At 37.0% G+C, this 16533-nt stretch overlaps 1 protein-coding gene across 1 annotated transcript; it reads left to right on the plus strand.

Annotated features, from left to right (window-relative positions):
- Window positions 1-9057: 9057 nt before the first annotated feature.
- Window positions 9058-15461, plus strand: fgf7 (fibroblast growth factor 7). Its single transcript, XM_011488287.3, has 4 exons — window positions 9058-9300; window positions 9620-10257; window positions 13479-13582; window positions 13736-15461. Exons 2-4 carry the CDS (start codon window positions 9972-9974, stop codon window positions 13949-13951), a joined length of 606 nt encoding a protein of 201 aa, XP_011486589.1. The 5' UTR covers window positions 9058-9300; window positions 9620-9971; the 3' UTR covers window positions 13952-15461.
- Window positions 15462-16533: the final 1072 nt, after the last annotated feature.

Raw genomic sequence — 16533 nt, forward strand, 5'->3', positions numbered from 1 at the left:
GAAATAATTTTAATATGGTGTTAGGAAAGAAAGCTAAATGCACGTAAAACGTGACAACCTTTTAACCTGAACATGACAGAGATGGAGAACAAGTGTGGATCTGGTGGTGACCAACAGAGAAACGTTGACTTTAATACACTTTGTACCAGTTAAAATAGTTGATTAATTGGAAATTTGAACCTGATGAGCTTTGGCTATGGGGAACCTGCAACAAACCAAAAGTGAACAATAATGACCTATAGAAGACTGAACAAAAAGGCCTCAGTTACGCTGTTTCTTTTGTTTGTTTGTTTATTAAATCTTATCTATCTTTGGTTGAGAAAGAGAATTTACTAAAGAAATCAATCTCATTTGAAAAAAAATTCCCTGCAAAAAAAGCCTTTTGTAGTTCTTAATTTAAGTAATTTTACTATTATTATGGTTTAAATCAATAGTTATGCAAACTTTTTTTTCTTAACAAAAAATTCTTAGAAGTAATATTTTACACCTTAATTAATATTTTATCAAATCCCAATAAATCTTAGATTAAATTAAATTAAATTAGGACTTTGGTAATCCAAATTGTAGCTATCTGGTGGCAAAACTCATTGAACATTAAAGATTCGGAGCACGAACTTGTTTGCAATTTCAGGTCAAACTAATTAATCTTTGTGTCCTCTGCAGGGCAATATTTTCAAAACAAAATGATAAACGCAGCTGTTTGCTGTAGATCTTTGTTTCTTAATTTAAAGTAGTAAAATGAGAATAACTGCTAGACCCCAATTTTTATTTGTGATCAAATTTGCTTGTAGCATGAAGGAAAACATGATTAACCCGTAAAAACATGAATTTACACTAATAATTCTGCAAGTGTTTGCAGATTAATCCGTAAGAATCCATGGTGAGATCAGTGAAATAGAAATGTGTTTAGTGGTCCCCTTGGTTTGTGCTGTATTCTACATCATTTCATTTTGCAAGAAAATTAGTCTGGGTCTTTATGGGTTCAGTTTAGTTTAGGAAGTTTGTGCTTAAAATAAATGTGAACGATCCCCCTAGTCTAGTCCATCCTGGTTAATATAAGTAATAAAACAAAGTACACCCAACTTTAAACCATGTGTTCATTCCTGAGAGGGATAAGTCGACACTGCCTGCATTCACAGACAGAGATTAAAAACATGTGATTTAATATAATGTAAAAAAAAAAAAATCAAATTAAAAATAAATTAAATTCACATATCTCCACAAGAACTCAAATCATTTCTGGTGTCTGAAATTGTGCATTCTTCTGCAGCTCAACAATTATCAATTGTGAATTAGGAAGGGAAAACAATAAATTATAAAGCAAACTACAAGGTTCTTGTTCTACAAAGAAATTGGTTAAAAGCTACTGAAAAATTACAGGGTGTATAATTGACATATTTATACAACAGAAACCATCTGGTACCCTTTCTCCATGCGTTGTGCTTCAAAGTTATAAACATGAACTGAATTAGAGGTTATGTAAACTCCTCACTGTTTTGACTCCGAAACTTTAAAAGTGCTTATTATAGAACCTCCGTCTCTTTTAAAGCTGCTAGGTACAGAATGTTTTCATAAGCAAGGCTCCGCTTTTCCTGATACACGAGCAGATATGGAGTATAGTTAAGACTATGATCCCCAACAGCTGTTCCTGCATTAGATGGGATCAGTGTATTCCCTTGACGGTAAAGCCACAATGCCAGTTCACATTCTCTAACAAGGCTGATTACACGAGCCCTGACACACTGAAACTCCTTGAAACTGAATTATGCCTAGCAACAAGTAAAATAAAACATATTAGACTAAGAACTGCTGAAAAATATTGTAATCTTTTTTTAAATTTTACAATGGGAAAAGCTATATATCTTAATGATGTCCCAATATTGATCCTGTATGGCCCACAATAAGCTTAATAAGCTTGTTATAATCCAACTGAAAGGTTTTTCTACATTGCTTTTTGCTGATTTTAAAATGTATTTTTCTGTATTTGTGTTTTTGTTGTTGTATTGTAGTAAAGTGTTCCCTTGTTATATCACAGTTCCCCTTTCGTGGTCTCACTTTCGCTTGCATTTTTTTCCAGAGCAATTTTGCATGCTTTGTTTCTTTTTTTTTACAGCCCACCGTGTTCTGCGTCCTGATTGGCTGTAGACAATCTCCTATGTGTTTTGTTACTTGAACAGAATGAATTCAGTTGCCAGAGTTACATAAATCTTCAATCACTGTCTGATCATGGTTTTCATTCTATAATGCTGGGATTATTTTTCTATGAAGGTTTGAGCTTTAAGGTGTTTAAACAAGAGAGAAGAGGGTGAAAACGTCATGTCTATCTGAGAAACGCATATAAAGTGTGTCGTGGGGAGTTTTACAGCCTTAAAACATCTGTAATCCTACTTCATGGATTTACCCTTTAGCATATTTCTTTTAGAATGTAACTCCTACGATAAACGAGGGAACACTGTACCAATCACACATTGAACCGAAACAAACCGTGACCCAAAAATTGAAGTTTGAATCAAATCGTGGGGAATGTGAATCGCTCATTGGAGTTTGGCTGTGACTTCTGGATGCCCCCCTTCAATGATCTGAAGATGGTCACAACTGCCTGGAATTATATTGTTACATGCAGGGCTTTTTCACTGTTTTTTCCTTTATTCTCTCCTTCCTCTGTATGTGCTTCCTGTGAGTGAAGACACCTGGCGGTGACCTGAGCTGTGCAGTCAGGCCCCAGAGCCAGCCACCAGGCACCAGCATGTAAACTCCTGTGGATCACTTGAGGGCAGAACTCTTTCTGGATCACAACCCAGATGAATGTGAACAGCTCTTTATGTTGGAGAATTTGGGAGGTTTGTGGACAGGTAAGACAGGGTACCCTGCACCTCATGTAGCTTGCTTTCTGTTAAACACACTAGGTAAGTTGGTTTTATCACCTCTTTTTAGATAAGTCAGTGAGACTTTTGTTTTCTGGTTCTGTTTTAGAGCAGTGACAGTTAGGCCGTGTTTTGTTTTCTTTATTTCATTCTTTTAGCCCAACCTTGGTCCCTACCTCCCCGTCTCCTCTTCAATAAAAACTCTTAAATGTCATTCATTGTGTGTGTTTATGTTATGTACACTGCAGCCCTAGATCTGTACCTTTGTGGACGTAACAAATAATTTCTCCCCCATGATCAATTTTCAAATGGTTGGCTCTTCCGGGAAATATAAGGAAAGACATCCATACGTCACTACCCAGAGTCCCTTAATGGTCAACGTTCGACTATATTAAACTTACAACTTGCGTTCAATGGCCATGTGTTTTGTAAATAGAGCCCAAAACGGTCATTAAAACTTGCACAGCCATGCGTGAATGCAAGAATTTTTAACACAGAAGTCTGAAACGTGTATTTACGGTACATAAGTTTACATCAACTTAATATTTGAAGCCACCGCTTAAGTGCGGTAGCAGAGAGCAATGTAAACGTAGCTTAACCAGTTCAAAGATCAAAAACGGTACAAAATTGTGCGGTTCACACTTTTGTCTTAGGCAGTTTTATTAATTTACGTTTGTTTCATTTTTTTCTGATAACTGTTAAACAAAAATTCAAGGTGAGGTTTTGATTGACTGTCTTTCAGTAATTCTTATTTATTGTTACTTTTGTCAATTTTAAGATGTGTTTTAATCTAAATCATTTAATTTGAAAAAAAATTCCAAAAAGAAAAAAAGGATGCAAACTAAAAATGCACTTAAAAACTTAACTTAGCCTTTGGTCACTTTTTGATTAAATTTCTTTGAGAAATATTTGCTGGAATACACAGACAATAATTTGGAATTCATACTATGCTACCTCCAGTTGGACAGATGTGGTAGTAACAGGAGTAATTTGTGTTTCACAGCACCAGATGTGTCAGCATAACCCAGGCGGAAATGCCTTAAAGAGCCCGATAGACTGGAAATGTGAGGCATCTGTCCATGTGTGAATTCTGCAAAGTCTCCTGCTGCAGATCAAGCATTTCTCTTTGCACAACCCCTCTCATGGTAATACCAACCTCAACAGTCAAAACATTCTGTTTGGGTGAGCACTAATGTGTGTGTCCAAAAATGCACTTCACCACAGGCTTAATCTGTGTAAGAAATCTGCGGAGACTGGCCTAATTTCCAAGCCTTTTTTGTGTTTGTGTTGTTAGTTGTACGGCGCATGCATGAAAATGCACGTTTGATAGCAACAAAGTTATTTTTAGTTGGAGCTCAAGTTGTGAGGATCCCAAGAGATCCCCAATTATAATGGAATTTAGAATGCAAAATCTAAAACCAAACAGTCTGAAACAGTCCTAAGAATAGCGTGACCTTTGTGATGATGCATTCTCCCTACATAAATACAGCCGTATCACCAGAAGACAGGGTAAAGAGCATCCACAAACAGAGACATGGAGGCTCTCCTCACTCCAGGAATGCTTTTAGAGTGTTGACAGCATATATCGTGTATAGGCAGATGTCTCTGTACTAAGAGTGGAACAACTAGTGAAAAGTGCCCAATAAATTCTGAATGTAGTTTTCTGTCGTAACACTACAAGAGGCTTTCAAGTAATATCACAGGGATAAATCAGGTAGCTATAATTCTGTCGTGCCCAACAGGACTGAAAACATCTTATTGGATGACTGCCTATCTGGTGAGTGGGTAAATAAACACCACAATTGGATTTGATTTAGAAAAACAGTACAAGGGTATCTAAATTGTTTGAGTGTGTGATGTTGGCCCATAATGTTGTTGACTAAAAAAAAAAAAAAAACTATTATTTTTTTCCTGATGGATCTCTGAAAAAAATGTCTTGGACTGCATAAATCTGTGGGAAACAATGGAAAACCTCCAACAACAATGTTAAGACCACCCTTGTGTTCACCCATCTGAAGCTGGCAGACAAACTTAGAGGCTCAAGGAACTCGAGCTGGTATAGTAGTGTGGATTTGGAGTTGGAATGTGATTCCAGTTCATGGTGAGTTTACACATTTGCGTGTCAAACCACTATCATCTAAAAGCTTCCAGACCCCGCACTGGCTTTATCTGTACAGTAGGAATAAATTAAAAAGGAGGTGTAAGATTATCCTTTGTCCATCACACAAGTAAAAATGGCTGACAGATAAAAAGAAAAAGGGGAGATGCAGTAAATAAAGACAGACAGATGGGAATGAAGACATATAGTCATTGAGGTTTAAAGAGGCTCACTCACGCAGGTCTTGTGTGCCTGCCTCACGGCCACTGCACTTCCTATGCTACTGTAAACTCCAGACGGAGCTGCTCCTTTGATCCTGAAACAGCAGCAGCCAACCATCGAGCCTATAAAACCAAACTCCCTGCACACACATGCAGCATCAAGTGCAGATTTGTGAGCACCCAGATGCAGGGTATGTGTAATTTCTAAAAACGACATGTGCTACTTGATGCGTTAAATAACAGCTGCTGCAATACTTAGTAAAACAGCTTAATCTCTAGTCCACCCCTTAATGCAATAATGATTCCAATAACAATTCTCAATGAACTTCATGGCCTTTATGTTTGTAGGCCAAATAAGTTTTCTTTTTCTGTAAATTATTAATTTCTCGTAAACATTAAACATTTAATTTTTTTTCTTTGCTCAGTTCAGTTGATTTTTAAGTAAAAAATGTAAAATTAAAATTAAGATTAAGCAGATCATAAATCCAGTTTCAGCTTTATATTAAAAAATGTCCAAAAACATTTGACACGGTGAAAGAAATACGAAAATGTAGAAAAAGAGGTTGTTAAAGGGGCTGCACTGTGGGGTAGTGGTTAGCACTTTCGCTTCCTGGGTTCCAGTTCAAGCTGGGACCCTTCTGTGTGGAGCTCCCATGTTCTCTTTGTGCATGCATCAGTTTTCGCCGGGCATCCTGGCTTCGTCCCACAGTCCAAAAACATGCTTCATATGTTAATTGGGGGCTCTAAATTGCCCCAAGGCATGTGTCTGTGATTGTGTGGCCCTGCGACAAACTGGCGACCTGTCTAGGGTGTACCCCGCATTCACCTAGCAGTTGCCAGGAATGGTTCTGACAGTCCCGTGACCCCGAAAGAGATACAGCAGGTTAAGAAAATGGGTGGATGGGTTGTTACAGAATAGGAGGTAGGACAGTTAATAGCTAAGACAAAAGATGGTGGTTTGAGTCCATTTGAATTGTCCTTTACTGTGTTCCAGAGCAAAGTGACCCTACAAATGGTCTAAATAGCAAGTAAAGATTTATATAAATGTTTATTCATTACCAAGCAGTTGGAGAAAATAAATCCTCCTTAAAGAAAACAGCATTTAGTTGTAAATTAGGTAAAAGACTTTAAAGAGAATATTTGAAAGTCAAAGGTCTGGTCATAAAGAGGAAAGGAGATTGAGTAACATAATGAGAACCTAAACACAAAAAACAAGTGTGAACTTTTGAATTCTCGGAAAAGCTGTTGGAGCTCGATTATTACTCTGAGGACATGCTATATTAGTGTGCATTTTAGCTCAAAGACGATCTTTAAGCAACCAAATGTGGTCATAAAAATGTGAGAGGCGTTAACTCGGGAGGCGTTAAAATGTGCTAAAACACTGAGTACAGCCATCTAATTTACAACGTTTTCATCATACAGGGTCAGCTGAGCCACAGCTCACCTATAAACTGTAAAAGAAGCAATCAAGACTGAGAAACATGTCGGACAAGCTACAACTAAACTGAGTTTTGTAACTTTTGCCTTTACAGATAGCTTACAACAAATACCTTTTATCTATTTAACTTCTATTTGTAAATGTATATCTTTGGAATACATAAATTAAAAAATGATTAGAACTAGCTTTTGCTTTTTCATACCTGCAGGGAAGAATGAGAATGAGAGAAGAATGGCCTTTCGTGGGTAAGCATCAAAGAGAGCTTCCAGGATGCCTCCACATAGTCCCACCTGGTCTTTAGGGTTCTGAAGTTCAAGATGGTAACATACTTTACTAGAACAACAAACCACAGAAGTACTGACAGTGAAACAACTCATAGCAGGACTAACTGGTTGAACACACTATTCACTGCATCACTTTGAAAGGAACACCTGCAGCTAAAGAGGAGAAAAGATTGATTTCTTAACCCATCTCTGGAGACAACCAATCAAATTAATCTATGGAGAGTTGTCTTAATCAACCAATGTATATAAAGAAACAGTGATAATGGTTGAATGGCTGTAAGGAAGTAATGTTTTCTTAAATAGCACATTTCAGGAAAAAAACAACTAAGTTCTTTACAGCAAAATTTGTCTCAACTGTATGTATAAACCCTGAAACATATGAAAGAACATGGTCATCAAAGTCATCAAAGAAATCCATGACTAAGCAAAATCATGCAGAAACAAAATAAAACTTTGTGTAGATTTGTAAAATTCACAAAGTTCAGAGGTGGCTATATAAAGCACTAAAATGAAAAGGTGAAACTTTTAAAAGATTTTTGTAATAAACTGGGAACCAGTAGAGTGCTCATGAAACTGGAATAACATTCTCTTAAAATAATTTCAGTTAAAAGACAAGAGGAAATAATTAAACAATCCTTTCATGATTAGCTTTATAAACCAGAAACCTGGAGGTATTCCTTAGCTATTAAAGGCAGTTTGTTATTAACACTACAGTGCCTGATCAGATGGATCCTCCTCACTGGGATCAATAATTAATGTATGTTTTATGTGAATTTGTGTGACACTACAATGAAAAAGCACAGGGACCTATGTGAAGCCAACTAAAATTAGCTTTTGATTTTGTTTCGCTGAGGCTTTCCTTATTATAGCTCATTCTCTGGTGAGGACATCAACAACCGTTCAGTAAGGTGTCCTACTTTTATTCATCACTCATTTCCCTCATATGAAATGTACAACTATAAGCTCTGCAAACATATTTGGCTACACGAAAATGACAATATTTTATTTCAGACATATACTTATATTTGAGACATATATAATAGCAACAAATAAATACATATTAAAAAGGGATTGAGAAGTAAAAGCCTTCAGAGAGTCCCAGTGTCAAATTCCAGGCAAGGTTTCAAACTTCTTAAAAAGAGGGTAACTTATTTGGTCATGGTTTTCAAAATAAGGTGTTTGCAAATGTGATATTTCTTTTGCTAATGCATTCAGAAGTCAAGAGCACAAGGTGAATGGTAAATCGTATATACTTATATAGCCCTTTTCTTCCTTGCTTTAAAACTCAAAGCGCTCTACAGTCACAGTCCCATTCACCCATGCACACACTTTCAGACACTGATGGCGGCTTTGTGGCAGCACAGAATGTCTCTAAGATGATGAAAGAGTCAGCCGAACAAGTCTGACCGGTAACTGAAAGGTCTTTACGACCACCAGTCAAGAAATGAGACGGAGACCTGCTGCAGCCTAAAGCCATCCACTCTCTGGCTGCAGTCCTGACCTTCCCAGGAGAAATAATCATTAGGGTCCACATAAACTTTTGAAGTGGCAGGTCTAAAGAAAGGCCAGGTATGTGGGGCAATAAATTATGTCTTCAAATACAAACACGAAAAGTGAAAGAGTGCACGACCCCTGACGTATAAATGTCTACCTCCAAGCAGCAGTGTCTTCTGTTTTTCTCTTCTTGGGTGGAGACCTGCCAAACATAACTTATTGCTTCCCACTATTAGGATCGATAAGAATTAGAATTGAGGACCTTCTTTGAAGTTTTTCAGCTCAATAAAGTCTTATCAATGCCTCAGTGCAGCCCCAATAACCCAGGAGATGAGCAATAACAGATTTCTAAAAGCTTTGTCATCATGGCAGATGTCTGAATCATGTTTGAGGAGAGCATGAGTCATTAAAAGATTGGCCTGAACCTTCTTTTTAACGTGATGTTACCAGATGCCGCAGCAAATTCTGCAACAATGAGTGTGGATTTGAAGTTCTCAAAGTAGTTGAGGGCACATACCAGGAAAAGTCTGGTATTCCAGAGTTTATAGCTCCCTCTCATGCCGGGTGGGTGAGTGACAGCGAGGCAGGCAGAGGGTGTTTCTCCACCGCATCTCCGCCAGGGACAGCTGACTGGTTGGGATCTAATTGCTCTAAAGTGAGGTCAGCAGGAGGCATTTATCTAAGCAGAGTGCACAGCAACAGTGGAGGATGCACAGACTGAGCCTACCAAGATCAGGGAAGCATACATAGGATTTGACAGAAACTGCCAGCTCCTGCTCCGCTGTACTGCATCCCCAGGCTTGGTCCACCGCTACCGCTTTATTCTAAGGATTCGACAGATTTAAATTCAGGCTCTAAAGGCACAAACCTCTGGAAACTCTTGTCAACACTCAGAGCACATGTAAGTCATCAAAATATTGTTTTATTTGAAAGAGAAATACAATATTGCATTTACTGAAATAGTGCTGACAGGAGAGATGACAGACCTGCCCCCCAATTGACAGCAGTATTGATGCAATATTTGTATTGGTTCAGTTTTAAGACAGGACGCCATGTGTGCGTCAGTGTAGACTAGCCTGATTCCGATTTACTATCGCGAAACACCATAAAAACATAGTTTAAACATTATTCATTTCAGAAAATTATTTAATTGTGTTTTATTTTTCAAATATTATGTGCAATGTTTATCAAAAACTAAACAAGTGTTCTGTTTTTAACAGCGGCATCTGATACAACTTTTAAAACTTGGATTATGACATCAATTGTGATCTCAAAAAGGATGAAGTGGTCAGTACACACCGTCACAGACAACTAACTAGAGACATCCTCTCCTGTTACTATCAGCCGTCCTTTTGTGAGACTTCTGACCAGCGAAAGCTCACACATACCACCAGGAATTCCTGCTCTGACCAGCGAAAGCTCACACATACCACCAGGAATTCCTGCTCGCGAAACGAGGACCCCAAGGTCAAAAATTAGGGGTCAGGGGGTCAGCGTGTTGAGGGACAGCATACAGCTCTCTATCATTTCTTTCAGTATGTTGTTCACTGAGCCCCACTGTACTGCATTATAATGCGCAAATGGAGGCTGACACGGAACCTTCAAAATCTGTTCTCTGGACTCTACCTGCATCTAATCTTCCTGTTTGGTGGTGTGTGTGTAGTCTATGGTGACTGCACTCCAGAGCAACTGGCTGCCATCAAGAACTGCTCCAAGCATGAGCGCCACACAAGGAACTATGATTACATGGAGGGAGGAGATGTGCGCATCCGACAGTTGTTCAGTGCCACAAACTGGTTCCTACAGATCGATGACTCCGGAAACATCAGTGGGACTCAAGATCGCACCAACTGCTACAGTAAGGAATCACTTTTTTTTGCACCTAAAATGTTTCTTAAGCTTAATAAGTAACTGAGGTGGAGTTAAGCAGATGGAGGTCTTGGCTGGTCAAAACTAAGCCTAAATTTGTAATCAAATAAACCAGAGATTCTATCAAACCAAAAAGTGTCAGGTCCCTGTGACCCCAGGGTCACCTGCAGCGAATCACATTGGGTCAGAATGATTTACTATCTCATACGTTTTTTATTTTCTTACCTACACATTATTAGCAACAATCTCCCATAAAAAATGATTTACCTAAAAGCTTCATTTTAAGTACAAATAAAACTAATTTATGACAGAATTGACCTGCTACAAACTACAAGGAATGGCCATTTTGTTGCTTGTGACCAAGGTTTCTCAAAGTTCATGTTTACAGAGATGACTAGAAGTCTCAGTCATAGTGAGGATGTTTTGGCTACTTATCATTTCCTCTAATCTGACAGCAGCAGAGCTTGGAATTCTGACTTGAACTAGAGCTACCTCATTATGAGGATGGTTGTGCAACAACTAGCAATGTAAAGCAGAAAAAATAGAACAACAACTTGGGGCTAATTGTTTTATTTGAGAGAAAAATAAGTTTGGCTCGAAGCTGCCCGTGGATCAACGGTTTAAAAAAATTAGTTATTGTATTATGTATATTTTAATCCATGTTGACAAATTGTGTAAAAGAAACATATTGTTTTTTTAATTTTTGATATTATCATATACCATAGAATCCTACACTAAACGTTTCTTCTGCTCTTTCCAAACTCACGTCTTTTGCTATTTAGGTTAATATGAGTGAAGAAATCATTAAGTAAAATGAAAACCCTCTTAGAACAGTCTAACAGAAACATTGACTTTAAAGAGTCTTGGAGGGTAGGTCTAGACTAGGGTTTTGGTAAAATGGGGCTTAGAAACATGCCTGCCACTTGTCTTTACATTTCACTCAGAATTGTGGGAATTACATGAAAACTATCAAACCACATCAAACTTGACGGCTGTCTTGGTTCAAGAAATATGTAACCCTGACCCACAGTGTCTGAAAATGGTACTGCAGTCCAATTTCTCACAATTGGAAAGCCCTATCTTTCTGGACCCTCCCAGATGAAAGGTCATGGACATTAAATCTTCTTCTGTAAAGTGCAACATTTACATTAATGTAAAGGACATTTTAAGGTAATTTCAATAAAAATGTTTTCCTTGACAGGAGTTGGTAAAAAAAAGGTAATTCCGCAAAACACCAAATGACCCCTAAAAATAATCTTGAAGGGAAAGAATTGCAGAAAACTGTACAACTTTGTTTAGATGGAGAGACATATTTTTCCCTCTTTAGGAGAGCAGCCAGCTCAGCATTGGCCTCGAAAGCTTTCTGTGCTGCAATCATCTCTCTCCATTTCTCAAAACCTTTTCAAACATGTACCGTCATTTATCAACCTTTTCCTCGTATCATTTTTTTAAACGCTAAGCCAAGGTTTTTTAGTCAAGTTAAATAGGTCAGGCCAATAGCTGAAGCTCTACTGTTAGTTTTGCCTTGATAATTGATGTTTTATCATGTAAACCAAAGGAGATCAGAGGAAGCGCTGGTTGGGGTTCCTAAAAGCAGCCTGATTTTGGCAAACAAAACTTGTTTCATGTCTTAAATTAAAACCTGTAGAGGAATATTGTTGATTTAAAATTCTGGATTAAACACAAAGTGCATTAGATGTCCCATCACAAGGTAATTTTAGGATTTATCGCAGACTTTGGCTCATTTTTGGTTTGTCATCTGTATTTTGAGCTTGATGTTGCTCTGAATACTAATGAATGTTGAACTTTAAAAACAGTTTCCATGTTTGTTGTTTTTATAAGAATAAGGAAAACCGTTAGAAAGATGTGGCAACCTTTTCAACACTTAATTAAAACTTGTTTTGGTTCTGTTACACAAAAATGATGTATAACTACTATAAACATCGTGAGAAGCAACCATTGTCAAAGAAAATTGTGTTCCTGGAACCCTATTTACAGCAGTTTTACTGGCAATCCAAGCTTAAAAAATTGTTCAAAAAGTTGTTTAGAATTCAGAAATATTCACCAGTTGTTGTTGTTATGTAACCTAAAGGATGTCAAATGTACTCAATATGTTGATAGTTGCGTAACTCTTAGAAACAGCATTTAAATGATATGGGTTTGTGAAAATGTGTCTTATTTCTAACTCTGCTCTTAAATATGTAATGTAGGTGAGTTTTTAGTACAGTAAATACTCAAAATATAGATTTGAGATACACAAAAATGGAGTAACATTAAGGAAAGAAATTCAGTTCTTGAGTCAAATCATGCACCCAAAAGGCAAACAAATTTTGTCAAATAAAAACTGAGAGCAGAGCAGACAAGAATTCCAAAACAGAGAGACTGCCATCTGTTTGTGATTTGACAAAACACCAAAATGCATGTCTGCTCTGTGTCATTCTGAAGTCACACCAGAAGTTAGCTATTTTTTCTGTCTGTGAAATTAAGGAATTCCAGAAAAAATACAAGATATGTGATGTTGAAAAATATTAAACAGTAAATCGCATGGTCATTGTTGTTGTTCTTGAATTAGTGTTGAAAAAGAAAAGGATTCAAAGTTAGTCTGTTTTATGAACTTTGATGAAAAGATTAAAAAAAAACTTGGGAGAAACAATACAATAATTAGTGAAGCATTTAGCTATATTTCAAATATGTAAAATGCATTTTTCCATTACTATTTATACCGTAATGACAGCACATATTTTCGTTAGGTTTTTTGAGTTTTACATCTAAAGATTGTAGATGTATTTTTGAGCAAAGAACTTTTAGAAAGCCAAGCAATTTTCCTTTTTTCACAAGTTGATAACTTAATATTCACAAAACAACATAACGTATTGAATGTTCTTACTTACCTACAGATATGCTGGCCTAAAATATAGTGTGCCAGGTTTTTGCAAGGATTTAGTTTTTCTATCCATGTGGAGAGAGGCCCAATCTATCGCTCGCATGTGCAATATCATGGACTTGGCTTTGTGTAATAGCCACCTACACAAGTTAACAAGACTTGAACAAAGGCAGAGAGCACTGATTAATCACAGGAACTCTCAACTCCTTTGCTGATGAAGATGAATGTTGAATGCACTTTGGAGCTGGAGTGAAGGATAAATCTTGACAGTTTCTTATCAGTCCTGCAATGTGTCCCTTTTTACTAACTGTCTGACTGTCTGGCAGGCATCTTGGAGATCCGAACTGTGTCTGAGGGAGGCATGGCTATCAAAGGTGTAAAGAGTCAGTATTATATTGCTATGAATAAAGCTGGAAAGCTGCAAGGCAAGGTAAGGTTTTTTTTTCTCTGTAAGTCCTCTATAAATGATAGCCTTTGGCAAAAATATCAATTTGAATCACATATACTGAGAATTAACTGTAAAACTAAAGATTGGTAACTCCAAACCACATTCCAGCAATGATTTAATATGTTTCCATTACAGAGGATCTACAATGAAAACTGCAGCTTCAAAGAGATTTTTCTAGAAAACTACTACAGCGCCTATTCCTCCACAAAGTGGACTAACAACGGCACAGAACTGTTCATAACTTTGTCCAAAACTGGAAAGCCAATACGAGGAAAAAAGAACAACAAGAAATTTAAATCCTCTCATTTCATTCCAATCAACTGCAAGGAACAGGAGATGAGGCTGGAGTGAGAAGTGAAGGACTGGGATAGAAATTGGGAGTGATTTGAGTCACATGTAAAATGGTAAACGTCACCAAGAACATGCTCAACACTAAAAACATGTTGTTATTGTTACACCAGAAACATTTGGATCATTGATAGATTCATTTAGATTCTCAGATTAATCTCAAAAAATATGTTGAGACCCATAAATGTAGAAACAGTCTTACAATTTATTCAGAATATTTGAAGACTACAAATCCATACAAACAATGTAGTTTTTTGTTTTGCTTTTTTCTAAACAGAATGTCATATTCCAAATGGCCACGACTCTTTTTCTTTTTTTAAATCCAAAGTGGATTCAAAGCCTAACAGAAGAGGACGCCGGTACAGTGAACAGAACTTTCAGAATGCAGTCTGCTATTGAGCAAGAAGTGAGGAAGCAAGCTGGACTTGTCTTTTTTATCTCTATTTTTAAGTTGTCAAACACTCACTAAACTAAACAAAGACGCAGTGAATGAACACAGGATATCCAGTTATTAAAGTATGACAGTAAATAGTCAAATAAACAAAAAAAAGGGAAAGAACGTTTGTTTGAGACAAGTATGTCTTGTCTTTCAAACATCCGAGGACTGCAGCTGCTCACTGACCTTTTCATTATTAAAGGCCTGTTTCTAAATGCTAATGTGCTGCTGAAAAATTATCCAGAATAATCATGAAGTGAGCACATAATGCTGGGCCATGTAATCCTTTTTGTAACCTTGTACTCTATCAGAACACATATTTATTTATAAAGAGATATTCTTTGGTTTTTGCGTTATCATTATACAAGTCAGACAATTCAACAATAAACCATTTAGACCATAAAAAGCATGATCTACTTTACAAGTACATTTTTTCACAAACATTATCTCGGTCTTTGCAATACAATTTCATTTTTGGGCTTTTCTTTATATAAAGCTGATTTGTTGTATGTTAAACTTCCCTTAATAAGTGCATCGTTCTACCTTGCTGCTTTACTGTGAAAGAACTGAGGCTGAGTTTTGCAAGCTGTCTTCAAGGGTTTGTTTCCACTAGAGAGGGTATAATCGACCTCAAAATAAACTCCTATCCAAACGCTTATTCAGTCTCTTTGGTAACGTGTCAACAGGCAATCCAGCAGATCCATCAGATGGTGAATTTTGCAATATTTACAAGCATTTCTAGTTGGTTTTGTCTGAGATTTGGTGCCTGAAGCATCTCGAGGAGCAGAACCTCCATGTGAACCACATGAATTTTGCTTTTATTCTGCCATTGATGGAGCTGTTGTTAAGCATATCAAGATGTGAAGGGGAACGAGAGAACTGTATTTTGCTTACACACTGTGATCAGCACACCTGAAACCGAAGAATGCATTGTAAAATGATCTATTTATTTAGTCTAGTATCAGCAACAACAATAATCCTGTTATCCAACCAAAGCTTTTCAAATGTCTGTAATCTCAACTTTGACCTGTTATTTTTGCTGAGATTTGGATTTTAATAAAAACGTCTGTTTGGAAACCAATGTTATACTTTTCTCAACAATTTTAGAATTTATTGATGTTATGATGGATTTTGTAACATAATGAAGCCTAATTGATCCTCTTAGGGATTCAAAATTAAATATGTATCAACTAGAGCATTGTGTGAAAAATGCCAGAAATTATAAATACATTTTTTTTTTAAATAACGACACTTAAGGATTTATCACAGCCTAAGATTTCTTTTGTTTGGATTAAAAAGTTATTCCTCGGTTATCAATATAAAGTGCAGTCCTGTCAGTACAGGCAAATTCTGTAGGCGGGCTGGCTGAATGTATTCTATTGTTTATAACAATGTACATGTGTAGACTCAAAAATGTGCAAATCGAGTATGCAAGCTAAAAAAAAGAAGAAAAAAAGCACCAACACAGAGAGCAAGTTTTACCTTTTCTCTGGGTTCACATCTGGCTTGGAGAACCCCTGTCAGCTCCAGAGAGAGACAGTTGAATTGAGAGAGCAAACCTCTGAAATACGCTTGACCCAAACAACATCTGAGCAAAGAGAAGGCTTCTGCCAAGTCACGCGAAGTTAGTCTTAGCAGATAATTTGTAACATGCTCAAAATGTAAACACATTTCAGACTCAGGGCTGTGTATTCCCAGCAGGATGTAGGGAGGCTGAAGCCACCCAGCGTGGAGGAAAACTGTGACAGACATGAAGCTGTAGACTTCCAAGACAAACTGTGCTACACCAACACACCATATACACACTTTTACAACTTTCACAGCCTTGTTTTTGAAATGTTAGTCAAACTTGATTTATGTTATTAAAGGGACCTAACTTTTTGAAGCAGTAAATCACAGTTATTCCTGGGCAAAATCAATTTTACTATGAATCTGAAAAGCTTGCATTGGGTAAAGCTTACTTCTTCCAAAATAAAACTCTAAATGAGATTCAGGTGACCATAAAGAAAGAATAAATCACAGATTTATTTAAACTTCAAAAGGCATCCCCATTAGAGCAAACCTACAGGACACATATAAGTGCTTTTCAGGAAATAACCAGCTACTGTGTAATTTCACGGACCTGCTGCGACAATAAATAATTTCATAA

The sequence above is a fragment of the Oryzias latipes genome, chromosome 3, assembly GCF_002234675.1.
Source record: "Oryzias latipes chromosome 3, ASM223467v1".
Taxonomy (NCBI): Eukaryota; Metazoa; Chordata; class Actinopteri; order Beloniformes; family Adrianichthyidae; genus Oryzias; species Oryzias latipes.